Source organism: Felis catus, chromosome E2 (assembly GCF_018350175.1).
Source record: "Felis catus isolate Fca126 chromosome E2, F.catus_Fca126_mat1.0, whole genome shotgun sequence".
Classification (NCBI taxonomy): domain Eukaryota; kingdom Metazoa; phylum Chordata; class Mammalia; order Carnivora; family Felidae; genus Felis; species Felis catus.
In genome coordinates, this window is record NC_058382.1 from 57,366,039 (window position 1) to 57,382,412 (window position 16,374).

The window sequence follows — 16,374 nt, forward strand, 5'->3', positions numbered from 1 at the left end:
TTAATGTTGTCCATACAGGTAAATAAAAAGCTTTCACAATCTGATTTTTTTAAAAATGTTTTAAATGTTTTTATTTATTTTTGAGAGAGAGAGACAAAGCGTGAGCGGGGGAGGGGCAGAGAGAGAGGGAGACACAGAATCCGAAGCAGCTCCAGGCTCTGAGCCATCAGCACAAAGCCCAACGCGGGGCTTGAACTCATGAACCGCGAGATCATGACCTGAGGCTGAAGTTAGACGCTCAGCCAACTGAGCCGTGCAGCCTCCCCTTGACCGGTCCTTTGTTAATGGACATGGGGGTTGTTTCCAATAGTTCGCTTTTGTAAACACTAGTGCAGTGGGTGACTTGGAAGAGATACTATCCTGCAGTAAATAGGTCTGCAAAAGAAAGTGCTAGAATGGGTCAGCGTTAGGCTTGATGTTGCCACGTGGCCTTCCTCGAGGGCTTGCCTGCCTTCCCGAGGATGAAAACTCGCTCCCCCGGCCCCGCAAGCCGCAAACTTCTTGAACCTGACCTCGCAGACAGGTGCAGACCGGCTGTGGCCGTTTTCAAACGCGCTCTGGTTTTCAGCGAGTTTGATTATCCTTTAACATGTCAGTTACTTATCGATCGCCTTCTTTCCACGAACTCTTAGTGTCTCTCTTCCGTCCATTTTTGAAAACCATGGGCCGATGGTCTCTTTCCTTCTTCGTGAGTACGCGCTCCTCGTTCGCTCGGGGGGCCGTTCACCGTCAGTGTCACGAGCTGCAGGTGTCTCCCCGGTGCGGTGCTTGTCTTTAGGCTTCGCGTGCCACACTTTCTGCAAAAGACAACCCCGTTGTTACGCGGTGAGTTTATCAAGCTTTTTCGTTCGTGGCATCTGGCTTTGTCTTGTGCTCAGAAAGTCCTTTTCCTGCTGAGATTAAAAAAGAACAAATGTAGGCCATGATTTCTTCGGGCACTTTCGCAGTTTCTCTTTGTCCTAATTGTCCTCCTTGTTCTTTTAAACAAAGCGGCTGGTGTCATTCGTCAGTTGAGGGCGAGGACTGTGTCTGCTTTCCCGGGGTACCAGGCCTGGTTTCCTGCACAGCGCGAGAAGTTGGGGACTGGATCAGGGACCGACAAGGGCTCGTTTGACGAGCGGAGACAGCACGGGACGCAGGCCGGCCGCACTGGCCGTGGCACAGGGCATTTGCTCTGCCATCACAAGGGGAAGCCTGCAGCACAGGCAATGTATTTTTACAGGACCCCGGTGGTTCTCCAACTGTGGAGTGCCTCACTGTCCCCTCGAGGGACTGCTAACCCATGGATTGCAGGGTTCCTGCCCAGAGCTTCTGATCCGTGAGATGTGGGATGGGCCCTGAGAACCTGCCTTTCTAGTGCGTCCCAGGTGACGCTGGGCTGAGGACCCTCGGCGAGAACCACCAGGCTGAGGCATAACCAGATAGTTCACAGATGCCTTAGGAGAGACTGTCGCGGAAGTCTTGGAAAGAAGGAAGCTTTTGCATTGAGTTGGGGTCCTTTGCCCCTCATCTCCAGTGTCCCCTCTGTAATGACCCTGCCCTATTGTTCCTGGGTTGCCGTGACCCTTACGTTGTTCCTCTCCAAGTGCCTTGATCCCAATAAGGCATCTACCCACACTATGAGACTCATTTTTCTCTTTTTAAATTTATTTAGAGAGAGACAGACACAGCGTGGGTGGGGGAGGGGCACAGAGAGAATCCCAGGCGGGCTCCGCCCTGTCAGCGCAGAGCCCGGTGTGAGGCTCGAACCCATGAACAGTGAGATCACGCCCTGAGCCGAAATCGAGTCGGACGCTTGACCGACTGAGCCCCCCAGGCGCCCCTACAATGAGAGTCTAGAGGAGTCAGGGCTGTGTGGTTCACTGGGCCCCTGACTTCCTCTGCGGCCCCGGGCCCTCCTTCTGGAACCCTTCCGAGTCACGCTCTGTCCCTTCGAGTCCCCCAAACGCACCACGTGCTCTGCTGGGCACCTTGCCAACTGTCCTTCTTGAGCCCAGCCGGTCCCTCTCCGCTCCCTGGGAACTCGCTCCTGCCATCTGCTTCGAGGATGCTTTTACTCACGACTCCCGAGCCCCATCCCTCCTCAGAATCGCACCCCTGCCCGTCTCCTCTCTAGAGTGAGGTGTCCCCATCATGGCCCTGCACCTGGGCCACGGGTGTCTCTCGGCCTGTTCCTTCCCGCTGTTCCCAGATTTGCAGACACCGTGTTGCATTGGCATTGCAGATAGAGAGTCATTTTTTCGCGGGCGCGTGTCTTCATGCAGCAGTCGGCGAGCTCCCGATGTATATGTTCCCTTCTGGGTCCCAGGCACTGCCCTTGGGGCCCCGTGTCTGATTTCCTGTTACCACACCCCCCGCCCCGGGAAACTTACAAGCCTCTGCTCTTAGAACCTTCACTTTCCAGAGGGGGAAACCAAGGCATGGGGGAGGTTTTGCACCAACGTGTTGAAGAAATAAAGGTCTAAGGAATGTTTAAAGAAACAGGGAAGCAATCACTCGGGTCTCACTCCCTGAGGGTTTGCGACAAACCGAGTCCCCCGGGGCTGGACGGGAAGGCAGAGAAAGCCTGGCTTCTGGCTCAGGGAGGCTGGCCCGCCCTCCAGGTGCCACGCATGCACTTGCTCTACAGTGAGCTCACGTTGTCAGCCGACTCGGCTGTCAGCGAGTGTCCTATTTGCCCCTGGTGGCTGCTTTGGAAGCCACCGCTACGTTAAATATCCGCTCCGAGCCGTCTCTGCTTAGTGAAAACACTCAAAGTCCGAACGTTCCAGACCCTTTCCTTAGGGGTTTGGGAGGCCCATGCCTGGCAGGCGGCTCTGTGTACTGTGGGCAAACAATACTTCGGAGGTCACAAAGGGAGGTCACCCATTGCACGATCCTGTTTATGTGAAATATACACAACAGGTAAATCCGTAGAGACAGAGAGCAGAGTGGTGGCAACCGGGGGAGTGGAGGGGACTCACTGACAGCGGCCACAGGTCTCGGGGGAATGGAAAGGTCTTGGAGCTAGAAGGAGCTGGTGGCCGCATAACACGGGAGATGCACTAAATGCCACAGAATTGTTAGAGGGTTAGTTTTAGGGGCGCCTGGGGGGCTCCGTCGGTTAAGCGTCCGACTTCAGCTCAGGTCACGATCTCGCGGTTTGTGAGTTCGAACCCCGTGTCGGGCTCTGGTGCTGACAGCTGGGAGCCTGGAGCCTGCTTCGGATCCTGTGTCTCCCTCTCTCTCTGACCCTCCCCTGCTCCCTCTCCCTCTCCCTCCCTCCCTCCCTCCCTCCCTCTCCCTCTCTCTCTCTCTCTCTCTCTCTCTCTCTCAAAATTAAATACACATGAAAAAAAATAGTTTTATGTAATGTGAGTTTCATCTTAATTTTAAAAAGAGAATAAAGGAGAAAGGAGAGGTGGCCCCCCACATCAGGCTTGACAGGAAGCGGGGACCAGGGGTGCCCCAGAGGGCACGTGACCTCCATCAGGATGTGCCACTGTCAAGACGAGGGGCACACGCTGGGATCCTCACCCGATGGGTGTGTGCGAGCGTGTGTTCCGGAGGGAGCGGGCGGGCCACCTGCGAGCGTCCCAGGGCAGAAGCCACCCACACGCGAGTAGGGCACGGGGTCCACGGGCTCAGCCCCCGGATCCAAGGGCTCCGCTTTCTGAAACGGACAACCTTGCAGTGAGACACGCTGAGCCCTCACCGCTGGTGGTGTTACGGGTCCCTCGGGGACATGGGAGGGGCTTGGGAAGGGCTGCGGAAGTGGGTTGAGAGTGGGAGGTGAGAAGGTGGGGGCGGTGAGTGTTAACCACCCCTTCCCAAGCTTGACCGTGGCGGATGAGAGAAGAGAGTGCGGGCGTCTCCGACGGGGAGCCCAGGAGGGAGGCGGGTCTGGGCTGTACTGAGCCCTTGACACGCCGCCCCTTGCCCGACTCGACGGAAGCCCTGCGAGGCCCGTATCATCTCCCCATTTTGCAGACGCAGACGTTGTGATCAGGGAAGCGGCCACTTGCCCACGGCGACACGCTGGCAGGCGGGCCCGGGCCGTGTCCTGGGCGACACCGTGATGCGGGCAAACGGAGGCTTGTGGCCGAGAGCAGGCGTCCAGTCATCCATCCAGTGGCGTCGAGGGCACGTGCGTCTCGATTGGTGTCCTCATCTGGTCTGGGGGGGCTCAGGACAGAGTGATGCTTCTGTGTCTCACGCAGGGGTCACTCCCTCTGTGCTGCTGAGGTTTTGTGCCCCATCACTCCTTGCGTGTCCTGTGTGTGGGGGACCCCACCCAGCCGGTGCCAGTCGCTCCCCTGTCCCCCCAGTGATGACAACCAAACACGTCTCCAGAGCTGCCCCTGGGTGACAATGCCTGCTTTAAAATACATCATGGTGGGGGCGCCTGGGTGGCGCAGTCGGTTAAATGTCCGACTTCAGCCAGGTCACGATCTCGCAGTCCGTGAGTTCGAGCCCCGCGTCAGGCTCTGGTCTGATGGCTCAGAGCCTGGAGCCTGTTTCCGATTCTGTGTCTCCCTCTCTCTTTGCCCCTCCCCCGTTCATGCTCTGTCTCTCTCTGTCCCAAAAATAAATAAACGTTGAAAAAAAAATTAAAAAAAATAAATAAATAAAATACATCATGGCGCCTGGGGGGCTCAGTCGGTTGAGCGTCCAAGTTCGCTCAGGTCATGATCTCGAGGTCTGTGAGTTCAAGCCCCGCGTCAGGCTCTGTGCTGACGGCTCGGAGCCTGGAACCTGCTTCGGATTCTGTGTCTCCCCCTCTCTCTGCCCCTCCCCCGTTCATGCTCTGTCTCTCTCTGTCCCAAAAATAAATAAACGTTGAAAAAAAATTTTTTTTTAAAAAAAGGAAATAAACATTAACAAAAAAATTTTTTAATAACAAAATAAAAGTGCAGCGTGGTGTTTTATCCCGAGAGCCACTGGAATCCGATGTTTCAAGCCTGGTGCGTGCATGCGGGGCGGGTCTCCGCAAAGCTCCCAACAAGCAGGGGCGCCCGTGGAATGTGATCACTGCTGTGCTTTTTGGTCACGGCACAAGTGAGAGCAATCCCCGGAAGTGGATGTGGTTGGCAGAGCGTTTCTTTCTTTCTTTCTTTTTAAAAGTGTTTATTTATTTTGGCGGGGGGGCGGGGGGGGGGGCAGAGAGAGAGGGAGACACAGAATCCGAAGCAGGCTCCAGGCTCTGAGCCGTCAGCACAGAGCCCGATGCGGGACTCGAACCCATGAACCGTGAGATCATGTCCTGAGCCGAAGTCAGATGCTTCACTGACTGAGCCCCCCGGGCACCCCTTGGCAGAACATTTCTTTTTTTTTTTTTTCAATATATGAAATTTATTGTCAAATTGGTTTCCATACAACACCCAGTGCTCATCCCAAAAGGTGCCCTCCTCAATACCCATCATGCACCCTCCCCTCCCTCCCACCCCCCATCAACCCTCAGTTTGTTCTCAGTTTTTAAGAGTCTCTTATGCTTTGGCTCTCTCCCACTCTAACCTCTCTTTTTTTTTTTCTTCCCCTCCCCCATGGGTTTCTGTTAAGTTTCTCAGGATCCACATAAGAGTGAAACCATATGGTCTCTGTCTTTCTCTGTATGGCTTATTTCACTTAGCATCACACTCTCCAGTTCCATCCACGTTGCTACAAAAGGCCTTATTTCATTCTTTCTCATTGCCACTTAGTACTCCATTGTGTATATAAACCACAATTTCTTCATTCATCAGTTGATGGACATTTAGGCTCTTTCCATAATTTGGCTATTGTTGAGAGTGCTGCTATGAACATTGGGGTACAAGTGGGCCTATGCATCAGTACTCCTGTATCCCTTGGATAAATTCCTAGCAGTGCTATTGCTGGGCCATAGGGTAGGTCTATTTTTAATTTTCTGAGGAACCTCCACACTGTTTTCCAGAGCGGCTGCACCAATTTGCATTCCCACCAACAGTGCAAGAGGCTTCCCGTTTCTCCACATCCTCTCCAGCATCTATAGTCTCCTGATTTGTTCATTTTGGCCACTCTGACTGGCGTGAGGTGATATCGGAGTGTGGTTTTGATTTGTATTTCCCTGATGAGGAGCGACGTTGAGCATCTTTTCATGTGCCTGTTGGCCATCCGGATGTCTTCGTTGGCCATCCGGATGTCTTCTTTAGAGAAGTGTCTATTCATGTTTTCTGCCCATTTCTTCACTGGGTTATTTGTTTTTCGGGTGTGGAGTTTGGTGAGCTCTTTATAGATTTTGGATACTAGCCCTTTGTCTGATACGTCATTTGCAAATATCTTTTCCCATTCCGTTGGTTTCCTTTTAGTTTTGTTGGTTGTTTCCTTTGCTGTGCAGAAGCTTTTTATCTTCATAAGGTCCCAGTAATTCACTTTTGCTTTTAATTCCCTTGCCTTTGGGGATGTGTCGAGTAAGAGATTGCTACGGCTGAGGTCAGAGAGGTCTTTTCCTGCTTTCTCCTCTAAGGTTTTGATGGTTTCCTGTCTCACATTCAGGTCCTTTATCCATTTTGAGTTTATTTTTGTGAATGGTGTGAGAAAGTGGTCTAGTTTCAACCTTCTGCATGTTGCTGTCCAGTTCTCCCAGCACCATTTGTTAAAGAGACTGTCTTTTTTCCATTGGATGTTCTTTCCTGCTTTGTCAAAGATGAGTTGGCCATACGTTTGTGGGTCTAGTTCTGGGGTTTCTATTCTATTCCATTGGTCTATGTGTCTGTTTTTGTGCCAATACCATGCTGTCTTGATGATGACAGCTTTGTAGTCGAGGCTAAAGTCTGGGATTGTGATCCCTCCTGCTTTGGTCTTCTTCTTCAAAATTACTTTGGCTATTCGGGGCCTTTTGTGGTTCCATATGAATTTTAGAATTGCTTGTTCTAGTTTCGAGAAGAACCCTGGTGCAATTTTGATTGGGATTGCATTGAATGTGTAGATAGCTTTGGGTAGTATTGACATTTTGACAATATTTATTCTTCCAATCCACGAGCATGGAATGTTTTTCCATTTCTTTATATCTTCTTCAATTACCTTCATTAGCTGTCTATAGTTTTCAGCATACAGATCTTGTACATCTTTGGTTAGATTTATCCCTAGGTATTTTATGCTTCTTGGTGCAATTGTGAATGGGATCAGTTTCTTTATTTGTCTTTCTATTGCTTCATTGTTAGTGTATAAGAATGCAACTGATTTCTGTACATTGATTTTGTATCCTGCAACTTTGCTGAATTCATGTATCAGTTCTAGCAGACTTTTGGTGGAGTCTATCAGATTTTCCATGTATAGTATCATGTCATCTGCAAAAAGCGAAAGCTTGACTTCATCTTTGCCAATTTTGATGCCTTTGATTTCCTTTTGTTGTCTGATTGCTGATGTTAGAACTTCCAACACTATGTTAAACAACAGCGGTGAGAGTGGGCATCCCTGTCGTGTTCCTGATCTCAGGGAAAAAGCTCTCAGTTTTTCCCCGTTGAGGATGATGTTAGCTGTGGGCTTTTCTTAAATGGCTTTTATGATGTTTAAGCATGTTCCTTCTATCCCGACTTTCTCAAGGGTTTTTATTAAGAAAGGGTGCTGAATTTTGTCAAAGGCCTTTTCTGCATCGATTGACAGGATCATATGGTTCTTATCTTTTCTTTTATTAATGTGATGTATCATGTTAATTGATTTGCGAATGTTGAACCAGCCCTGCATCCCAGGAATGAATCCCACTTGATCATGGTGAGTAATTCTTTTTATATGCCGTTGAATTCGATTTGCTAGTATCTTATTGAGAATTTTTGCATCCATATTCATCAGGGATATTGGCCTGTAGTTCTCTTTTTTTACTGGATCTCTGTCTGGTTTAGGAATCATAGAATGAGTCTGGAAGTTTTCCTTCCCTTTCTATTTCTTGGAATAGCTTGAGAAGGATAGGTATTATCTGTGCTTTGAACGTCTGGTAGAACTCCCCTGAGAAGCCATCTGGTCCTGGACTCTTATTTGTTGGGAGATTTTTGATAACCGATTCAATTTCTTCGCTGGTTATGGGTCTGTTCAAGCTTTCTATTTCCTCCTGATTGAGTTTTGGAAGCGTGTGGGTGTTTAGGAATTTGTCCATTTCTCCCAGGTTGTCCAGTTTGTTGGCATACAATTTTTCATAGTATTCCCTGATAATCGTTTGTGTCTCTGAGGGATTGGTTGTAATCATTCCGTTTTCATTCATGATTTTATCTATTTGGGTCGTCTCCCTTTTCTTTTTTTTTTTTTTTTTCTTTTTTTTTTTTCTTTATTTTTGGGACAGAGAGAGACAGAGCATGAACGGGGGAGGGGCAGAGAGAGAGGGAGACACAGAATCGGAAACAGGCTCCAGGCTCCGAGCCATCAGCCCAGAGCCTGACGCGGGGCTCGAACTCACGGACCGCGAGATCGTGACCTGGCTGAAGTTGGACGCTTAACCGACTGCGCCACCCAGGCGCCCCTCCCTTTTCTTTTTGAAAAGCCTGGCTAGAGGTGTGTCAATTTTGTTTATTTTTTCAAAAAACCAACTCTTGGTTTCGTTGATCTGCTCTACAGTTTTTTTTTTAGATTCTATATTGTTTATTTCTGCTCTGATCTTTATTATTTCTCTTCTTCTGCTGGGTTTAGGCTTGGCAGAATGTTTCTAGGCAGCGAGGCACTTGGGGGGCCACGTCGGGGATGGGGGCTGGCAAGAGGGAAGAGTGGAATCCGCTCTGACTCTTTCAGCTGAAGTAAGAGGTTGGCTGATTCCTCCTTCCTCCTTCCCGGCGCCCAACAACCTGCTTCCTGGAAAAGAAAAAGATGATTATCATGTCCCGGGGGACAGCATACTAGGAATCGCTTTGCAGAAATACCTAGCCTTTTCCTGATTGAGCTCTCCTGTGCTGTCTTCCCGTGCCCTCCAGATACTTCCTCTGACTTCTATCCAGGCCTATCTGATTCCCAGAGCTCGGCTGGGCCCCCCGCTTTGCTTGGGTCATTGCAAACGACACGCAGGAACAGGCCGTGATATCACCTCTCAGCATCAGGGGCTTTCGCTACAACGTAGCACATACGTGACCGCGAATCCCAGAAGTTCAAGCTTCGGGATTCCGAACGTGTACGTTGTCACCCTTCTCTCTCCACTTTGCGAGTTCCAAGTCCGTAAAAGAAGTTTGCTTAAAAACAGGTGCATCAGTAACAACCGACTGCTGGAAACAACCCAAAGGTCCGTCAAGGGTAGAACGGGTAGGGGCGCCAGGGGGGCTCAGTCGGTGGAGCGTCCGACTTCGGCTCAGGTCACGGTCTCGCAGTTCGTGAGTTCGAGCCCCGCGTCGGGCTCTGTGCCGACGGCTCGGAGCCCGGAGCCCGCTTCGGATTCTGTGCCTCCCTCTCTCTCTCTGCCCCTCCCCCACTCACACTGTGTGTCTCAAAAATGCATACACGTTAAAAATTTTTTTCTTTGAACTACAGAAAAAAAGGACAATGCGCACTTTCTCCGTGCATGTGATGCTTCGAAAATAACGCGTCAGTACAAAATTGCCGCTTGCTTAACAGCAATCCTGCTTTTTCTCGCAGATTGGTGGACAATGTGAGCTGAAGGCCATCGAGAAAGAGAAAACAGTGGTGGCTCTGTCACCCAAGGAGGCGAGCAAATGCCACAGAGAGGACTTGGCCAGAGCGCTTCATGTAAGAACTGAATTCGCGTTTGATGCGGGGCTGGGGAGGCTCTCAGCTTCCGAAGAAAGCCCCCCACAGCCCCGGTTTAGAATTCTGGGTTGTTCTGCGTTTTTCCCACCACTGCTAGAAAATGCGACTCCTGTTGAGCCGTTCTGACATCCCACGGGACCATTGTCATCGGCCATTGTCATCGTCGGCTCGTCATTGGAGCTGGCCCTCGTGGGGCCCTTAGCCCCTTACCCGAGGGCAGGCGTCCCCCCCAAACCTCCCTGTGCTTCTCTTACTCGGAGACCCAGAGAACGCGGTCACCCGCGCGGTCCCGGAGGAGCAGGGCAGGACTTGAATCCGGGCGGTCTGACAGAGCTCAACCCCGTAACCCCCGCCTGTCCACACACGTTCTCTTTTATACGCTGGGGTGATGTACCTTTGGGGAACGACCACGTTCCCTCGCATAATTATTGCTCTCATGCTGTGCAAACAGCTTGGAGTTGTATCTGACACAATGCCAGGTCATAATTATTACAGATAACAGGAATTTGAGCTCTTGTTTCTAAGGACGGGCCATTTCTCCGTTTTTTTTTTCTTTTTAATTCTTGATTACGGTAACACGCTCGACGTAAAACGTGCCATCGTTGAATGTACTGTTTGGGACCGTTGAGTGCATTCACGCTGGGGTGCAACCAGCCTCCAGAACTTTCCGTCTTGCAAAACTGAAGCCCCGCCCCCGCGAAACATTCGCTCCACGCTCCCCGCCACCCGGCCCCTGGCACCCGCCTCCTCCTTTGCACCTTTGGGAGTCTGACCCCTCTAGACGCCTCACGTAGGGATGTGGGCCGCAGCAGGTGGGGATCCCATTTTTAACTGGGGGGGGGGGGTGACCCTCCATACCGCTCTCCACGGCAGGTGCAGCATTTGATGTTTCCAAGGCGAATTTTTTTTTTTTTTTTAAAGAAGTAAACAGAAGCGTTTCTACGTTTCTGGAATTCCTGGCTACGGTTCCCTTCATTGAAATAGTGGCCCGAGGTTGTCTTTTCTGCTGTAATTACGGGGCCGGAGGGCGGTCCGATTGAGACAGAACTGGACTGTGGGCTTTCCCCTTCTCTCTCTCTGTCCCTGTTTGCTCAGGGCCTTTCAACAAGTTCCTTCTCCTCTGCGGACAGCCCGGTTTCCTTGTCCACGCTGGCAGTGGCCGGCTTCCGGAGTGGAAGCTCTGCGGGGTGGGTTCCCCGGTCCTTCCTGGCCCTTCGGTGAGCCGGTGCTTCACCGTGTCCTCCCAGGTGGACTTACAGAACGGGCTGTCCGAGTTCTCGGTGTCGCAACGCAGGCTGGTCCATGGCTGGAATGAGTTTGCCGCCGATAACACCGAGCCCGTGTGGAGGAAATACCTCGATCAGGTAGGGGTCCTTCCTTGCGTTAGCTAGTGTCGGCCCGAGCGTGTGGAATAGCCGTTCGGTGTTTAGGTATTGGTTGGAGGTGTCCTTGGACCGGTCTGGGCTGCAGGGCAGCCGTGCGATAGAGAAGGCTCCCTGCTCGTTCGGGCTGCCTTTAGCCTGATGGCCACGAGCCGCTCACCAACTCCCCAGGCAGCCATGACCGTGAACGATACCTGCCCTTCGCCTCTGCCCTCGGTGCTGGCCCAAAGCCAAATGGAAGGCACACGAGCCGGATGCCTGGAAGCCACAGGGAAGAGGAAAGAAAGCTTTGAAATACACGTGGCTGCAAGTTCTGATCTGGAAGTCAACGAACGCCCTTACCCGCCTACCCAGTGCCAGTTCAGAACCCCCCCAGGTTAACAGGCTGACTACCCCAGACACCTGCAGACATTCAGACGGCCTCGGTTTCCCCTCCTGAACCTGACACTTCTCCCTCCATTCTGTGGTACCCCAGCTGCCCCAGGCTTCAGCAGCCTTCCTGTTGGCTCAGCACTTAAAGCTTCGTGATTGGCCGCTTGACGGACCGATCACAGCCCTCTGTGCAGCATCCTCTGTCTCTACTCCCCTCCAGTCCCCCCCCCCCACCCCGGCCGCTCATTGGTCAGGTCTCAGCACACTGGGGATATCTTTCAAGGACGCGTTTGGCACCCAAGTCAGCTTCTGGGTGCCTAGGTGGCTCTAGCCAGCCCAGAAGCTTCCCGGAATCCCAGGGTTGGAAGGCACCAGTGGAGGCTCCTGGAAGTTAGAGTTCAGGGAAGCAGGCGGACACAGGCGGGGGGGACTGACGGTCTCCCCTCTGCAGCTGGGCCTCGGTCTGTCCAGCCCTGACTGCCCCTTCCTGCCTCGGCTGTGTTAAAACTCCTACAGGGGCGACTGGGTGGCTCGGTCGGTTAAGCGTCCGACTTCGGCTCAGGTCATGATCTCACGGTCCGTGGGTTCGAGCCCCGCGTCGGGCTCTGTGCTGACGGCTCAGAGCCTGGAGCCTGTTTCAGATTCTGTGTCTCCCTCTCTCTCTGCCCCTCCCCTGTTCATGCTCTGTCTCAAAAATAAATAAACGTGGGCGCCTGGGTGGTGCAGTCGGTTAAGCGTCCGACTTCAGCCAGGTCACGATCTCGCCGTCCGTGAGTTCGAGCCCCGCGTCAGGCTCTGGGCTGATGGCTCAGAGCCTGGAGCCTGTTTCCGATTCTGTGTCTCCCTCTCTCTCTGCCCCTCCCCCGTTCATGCTCTGTCTCTCTCTGTCCCAAAAATAAATAAACGTTGAAAAAAAAAAATTTAAAAATAAATAAATAAATAAATAAACGTTAAAAAAATTAAAAAAAAAAAAAAAAAAAACTCCTACAGATGCCAGCCAAGGGCTTTCCAGAAATGAGACCTCTTACGTTTCTAAGAGCAGGGAGCCTGCTTATTCAGCGTAACCTTGTCCGTTCAGGGATTCATCTGTGGGCTTCCCTGCAGGTCTAGAAGGCAACTCCCCATGGCTGTGTTTGCCCATCCTTGACGGGGACAGAAAAGCATCCGCACTCACTTACACGTGCGTGGAGAGCACTCGCTCTGTTCCAGGTGTTGACCACCCTGCTTGCCTCCGGCGACAGGGAGCTCTCCACCTCGAGAGACAGCCCTGCTTCTCTGTCTCCAGCGAATCGCCGTTAGGAGTCCCGCCTCAGCGTGACCCGAGACTCGTGGCCCCGGGATCGCAAGGCCAAGGTAGATTAGAGTCAGGCCGGCAGGGTTCCAGCCCCACTTCCCAGCCTTGCGACACTTCGGGCCGGGCCTTGAGCCTTCTTGAGCCCGGTTGCGCTGTCTGGAGATTGGAACCAGTACGTCCCTGCTGTTCTGGGTTTTACACGAGAAGAGGGCGGCTTAGCGCATTTAAGGACTTTCTGTCGTGGGCCCCCACCCCCATGCCTACCGGTTGGCCCTGGTTGAAGCTGGCAGTTAAGAGTTGGGCTGGCCGACGTGAATCCTTGGACAGTTCAGTTTCTCTCAGAGCCTCCGGCTGCTCATTGGTCAAGCAGGGACATTTGACGATACTGTGTCCTCAGGTTGGGGGGAGGCTAGGCGTGTGCCCGGAGCGTGGCACAGACGAGGCGCTCGGTAAGATGTCGGTTGGTTTTAGCGTTACCGTTCACCTGGTGTATTGCCCGTGGCCCGCACAGGGAGCCTTCCGCAGACCCCTTTCCGCCTGTGTCCCTTTACGTGTGGCCTTAGAGGGGCCCCGAGCCAGGAAGAGTCTAATCATCTGCGATCAGAGCAGTGCCGGTGGCACATGGGTCGGCCACCTGTCTGCTGTGTCTCACGGTGACTCGCCTGCGGCAGGTGCTTGGGATGGTCTCAAGGTGGGGGAAGGAGGAGGGCTGGTGATGCCAGTGTGGAAGAGCCGTCTGGGTCCAGCTCCCGAGAGGGCCGAGCCTGTGGGACTGGAACTGGGGTTCAAGGTGGCACTTGACCCAGGCCTGGCTGGAGACCAGCACCTGGTCCCAGGTCTCAGAGTGGCCCCCGCCAGGATGCACAGCCCTGAGCTGGCCTGGAGCCCCGGGCTGGAGGGGCCCTGTGTCCAGAAATAGTCTTGTTGCTCCGGGAGTCCCGGGTGGGTGTGGCCTGCAGGGAGGGGAGGGCAGGGCAGAGAGCCAGGTGGCCTTATAGAAGCGACCCGGACAGGAGGACATGCACCTGAGGCAGGACAGACCTAGTGCTGGTCTCTGCTCTGCTATGTGACCTTGAGTAGGAGTTCCAACCCCACCAAGCATCAAGTTCCCCTGCCTCAAAATGGGTGCGGGCCACTTCATTCATTCATTCACTCATTTATTCATTCTAGATAAGTGCTTTCCATGTTGCTGGCCATGGGCTAGGCATTGTGCGTAGAGCAGCAGCCACACCGACTTTCTGCTTTGGGGAAGACAGACGGCCAGCTTCCTGTGTCCTCCGTCACCACTGAGTGTGGTCAGGACGGCCGTTAGGAAACAATAGCAGGGCGGCTTTTTGGGCTGCGTGGTCAGGAGAGCCATTCGACTGGTGCCCAGAGGAGGTGATCTTCGAACAGAGACCTGAAGGAAGGAGACACGGGAGCCGTGCGAGGGTCTGGAGGAAGGATGTGCAGGAGGGGGAAGTGCAAAGGCCCTGGGGCAGGAGAGGCCTGGTGCATGGGAGGCTAACCGAGCTTCAGAAGGTGGCCTGGAGATTTAAGGCGCCCAGTGCCTGGTGCGTTACGGGTGCCCGGCCCGTGTTTGTGTCTCTCTTACCGTCTCACCTCTATCCAATCAGATGGCAAGTCTGTGACGGGCTCCGGGCCGAAACGAAATCTTACTCCTAGCTCTCCTGGACTGAGGTGTTTCTCCTCTCTGCACCAGGTTGAGTGGTGTCCTCCCCAATTCACATCTACCCAGAACCTCAGAATATTGTCTTATTTGGAAAAGAAGGTCTTTGCACAGGTGGCTAGTCCAGAGTGGGTCAGACTGGTCAGAGTGGCCCTAAATCCAATGCCTGGTGACCCTAATAAGAAGAGGGGAGACACACAGAGACACCCACAGGGAGGAGAGGGCCATGTGACCCAGGCGGGGCGTGTCTTACAAGGCAAGAGCCCCAGGGATGGCTGGAACCCCCAGAAGCTGGAAGAGGCGGGAAGGATTTTCTCCCAGAGCCTCCAGAAGAGACTGTGGCCGCATCAGCACCTTGATCTGGAGTTCTGGCCTCCGGAACTGAGCGAGAACCAGCCCCCGGTGTTCAAAGCCCCCCAGGTCGTGTCATTTATCACAGCAGCCCCAGGACACTGACGCACCTCCGTGGGCTTTCCGGAGCTCACGTTCCCCTCTTCTCTTGGACTTCGTTCTCCCGGATTTCTGAGAAAAGGATGTGTCTGCCTCCGCCGGGGAGTGCATGGCCTTGGCAGTGAGCTCTGCCCGCAGCGCTGGGCGCAGCCCAGGGCCTCTCAGCCCCTCGCTCTGCCGGCTGCCCCGAGACTCTCAGAGGCGACAGTGGGACTTCGCTGGGCACACCTTTCGTTAATCTTTCATTAGGGACATTTTCTTTTATTTTTTATTTTTTTTTAATTTTTTTTTTCAACGTTTATTTATTTTTGGGACAGAGAGAGACAGAGCATGAACGGGGGAGGGGCAGAGAGAGAGGGAGACACAGAATCGGAAACAGGCTCCAGGCTCTGAGCCATCAACCCAGAGCCTGACGCGGGGCTCGAACTCACGGACCGCGAGATCGTGACCTGGCTGAAGTCGGACGCTTAACCGACTGCGCCACCCAGGCGCCCCTAATTAGGGACATTTTCAAAACTATGCATAAGTAGAATAATATAATGACCCCTACATACCCATTATCTGCCTTCGATGATTATCAGTCCATTTGACCTACTTTTATCCACCCCCCCCCCTTTTCTCTGCAGCCATTTAGAACAGATTATGGAGACTGAATCCTTTTAGCACGGCCCCATTTTAAACAACTATGACACCTTGACTTTCACCTCGATCCTCATCTTTGGTCTACTCTCTCTCTCTTGCTGTTTTTATGTGTTTGTGCTTCTGTTTCCTTTCGATCGTCTGTAACATGAGATACTATGTAGTCTGTGAAATGAGGGGGCAGATCCATGAAACAATAAAGCAAACACCCTTTCGGGAAGTTTCTGTGACACCCGTCCACGGGAACGACCTCCCCGGAGGCCCCCGAGGCAGTTAGTTACAGGAGCAGGTTGGTGTAGTCAGGACACATGGGACTGGGGAGCTGGTGGAGCGAAGGGGACCCTTAGGCCATGCTGGACCAGCTCTGGCCAGCCACCAGAGGGGCTGGATCCTGCCCTGGAGCGTCATGGAGACGTGGCAAGGTGGGACCGGGACCTCCAAGGCAGGGCCGGGGCTGGCGTCTGGACAGGCACGGCGTTGGACGACCCCCGGGGAGCCAGTGTCAGTGAAACGGCAGAGGTGGGATTTCGGGTGGAGGGGACCCTTTGGACGGGGCGGTATTTCGCCCTAGCACTCGGGCCCCTGTGGTGCCCGCCCGGGAGCCCGGTCTCGAGCAGAGAGTTGTGTCCTAGGGGGGAGGGACTGGAAAGGAAGCCCTCACTCCCCCCCCCGCCGCCCTGTTTTCACTTTTCAGTTTAAGAACCCCCTGATCCTGCTCCTCCTGGCCTCCGCCTTGGTGAGCATCCTCACGAAGGAGTATGAGGACGCCGTCAGTATCGCCGTGGTGAGTGCCCGGGGGTCCGTCTCTGCCCCGCACGGCGGTGTCGTGGTTAATTTCGCCGTCGCTGTCTTGGCGGATAGCCAGGTGGCCTCTGGTTCCTTCCTGTGGGGAA

At 53.3% G+C, this 16,374-nt stretch overlaps 1 protein-coding gene across 2 annotated transcripts in view; it reads left to right on the forward strand.

Moving 5' to 3' along the window:
• ATP2C2 (ATPase secretory pathway Ca2+ transporting 2) overlaps window positions 1-16,374 on the forward strand; it is a 63,756-nt gene that overhangs the window by 12,588 nt on the left and 34,794 nt on the right. For both annotated transcript variants that reach the window (XM_023246034.2, XM_023246035.2), the window contains exons 2-4: window positions 9,544-9,654; window positions 10,923-11,039; window positions 16,176-16,265. In XM_023246034.2, the coding sequence (XP_023101802.2) occupies window positions 9,544-9,654; window positions 10,923-11,039; window positions 16,176-16,265 (318 nt within the window). The remainder of the gene's footprint in view (window positions 1-9,543; window positions 9,655-10,922; window positions 11,040-16,175; window positions 16,266-16,374) is intronic.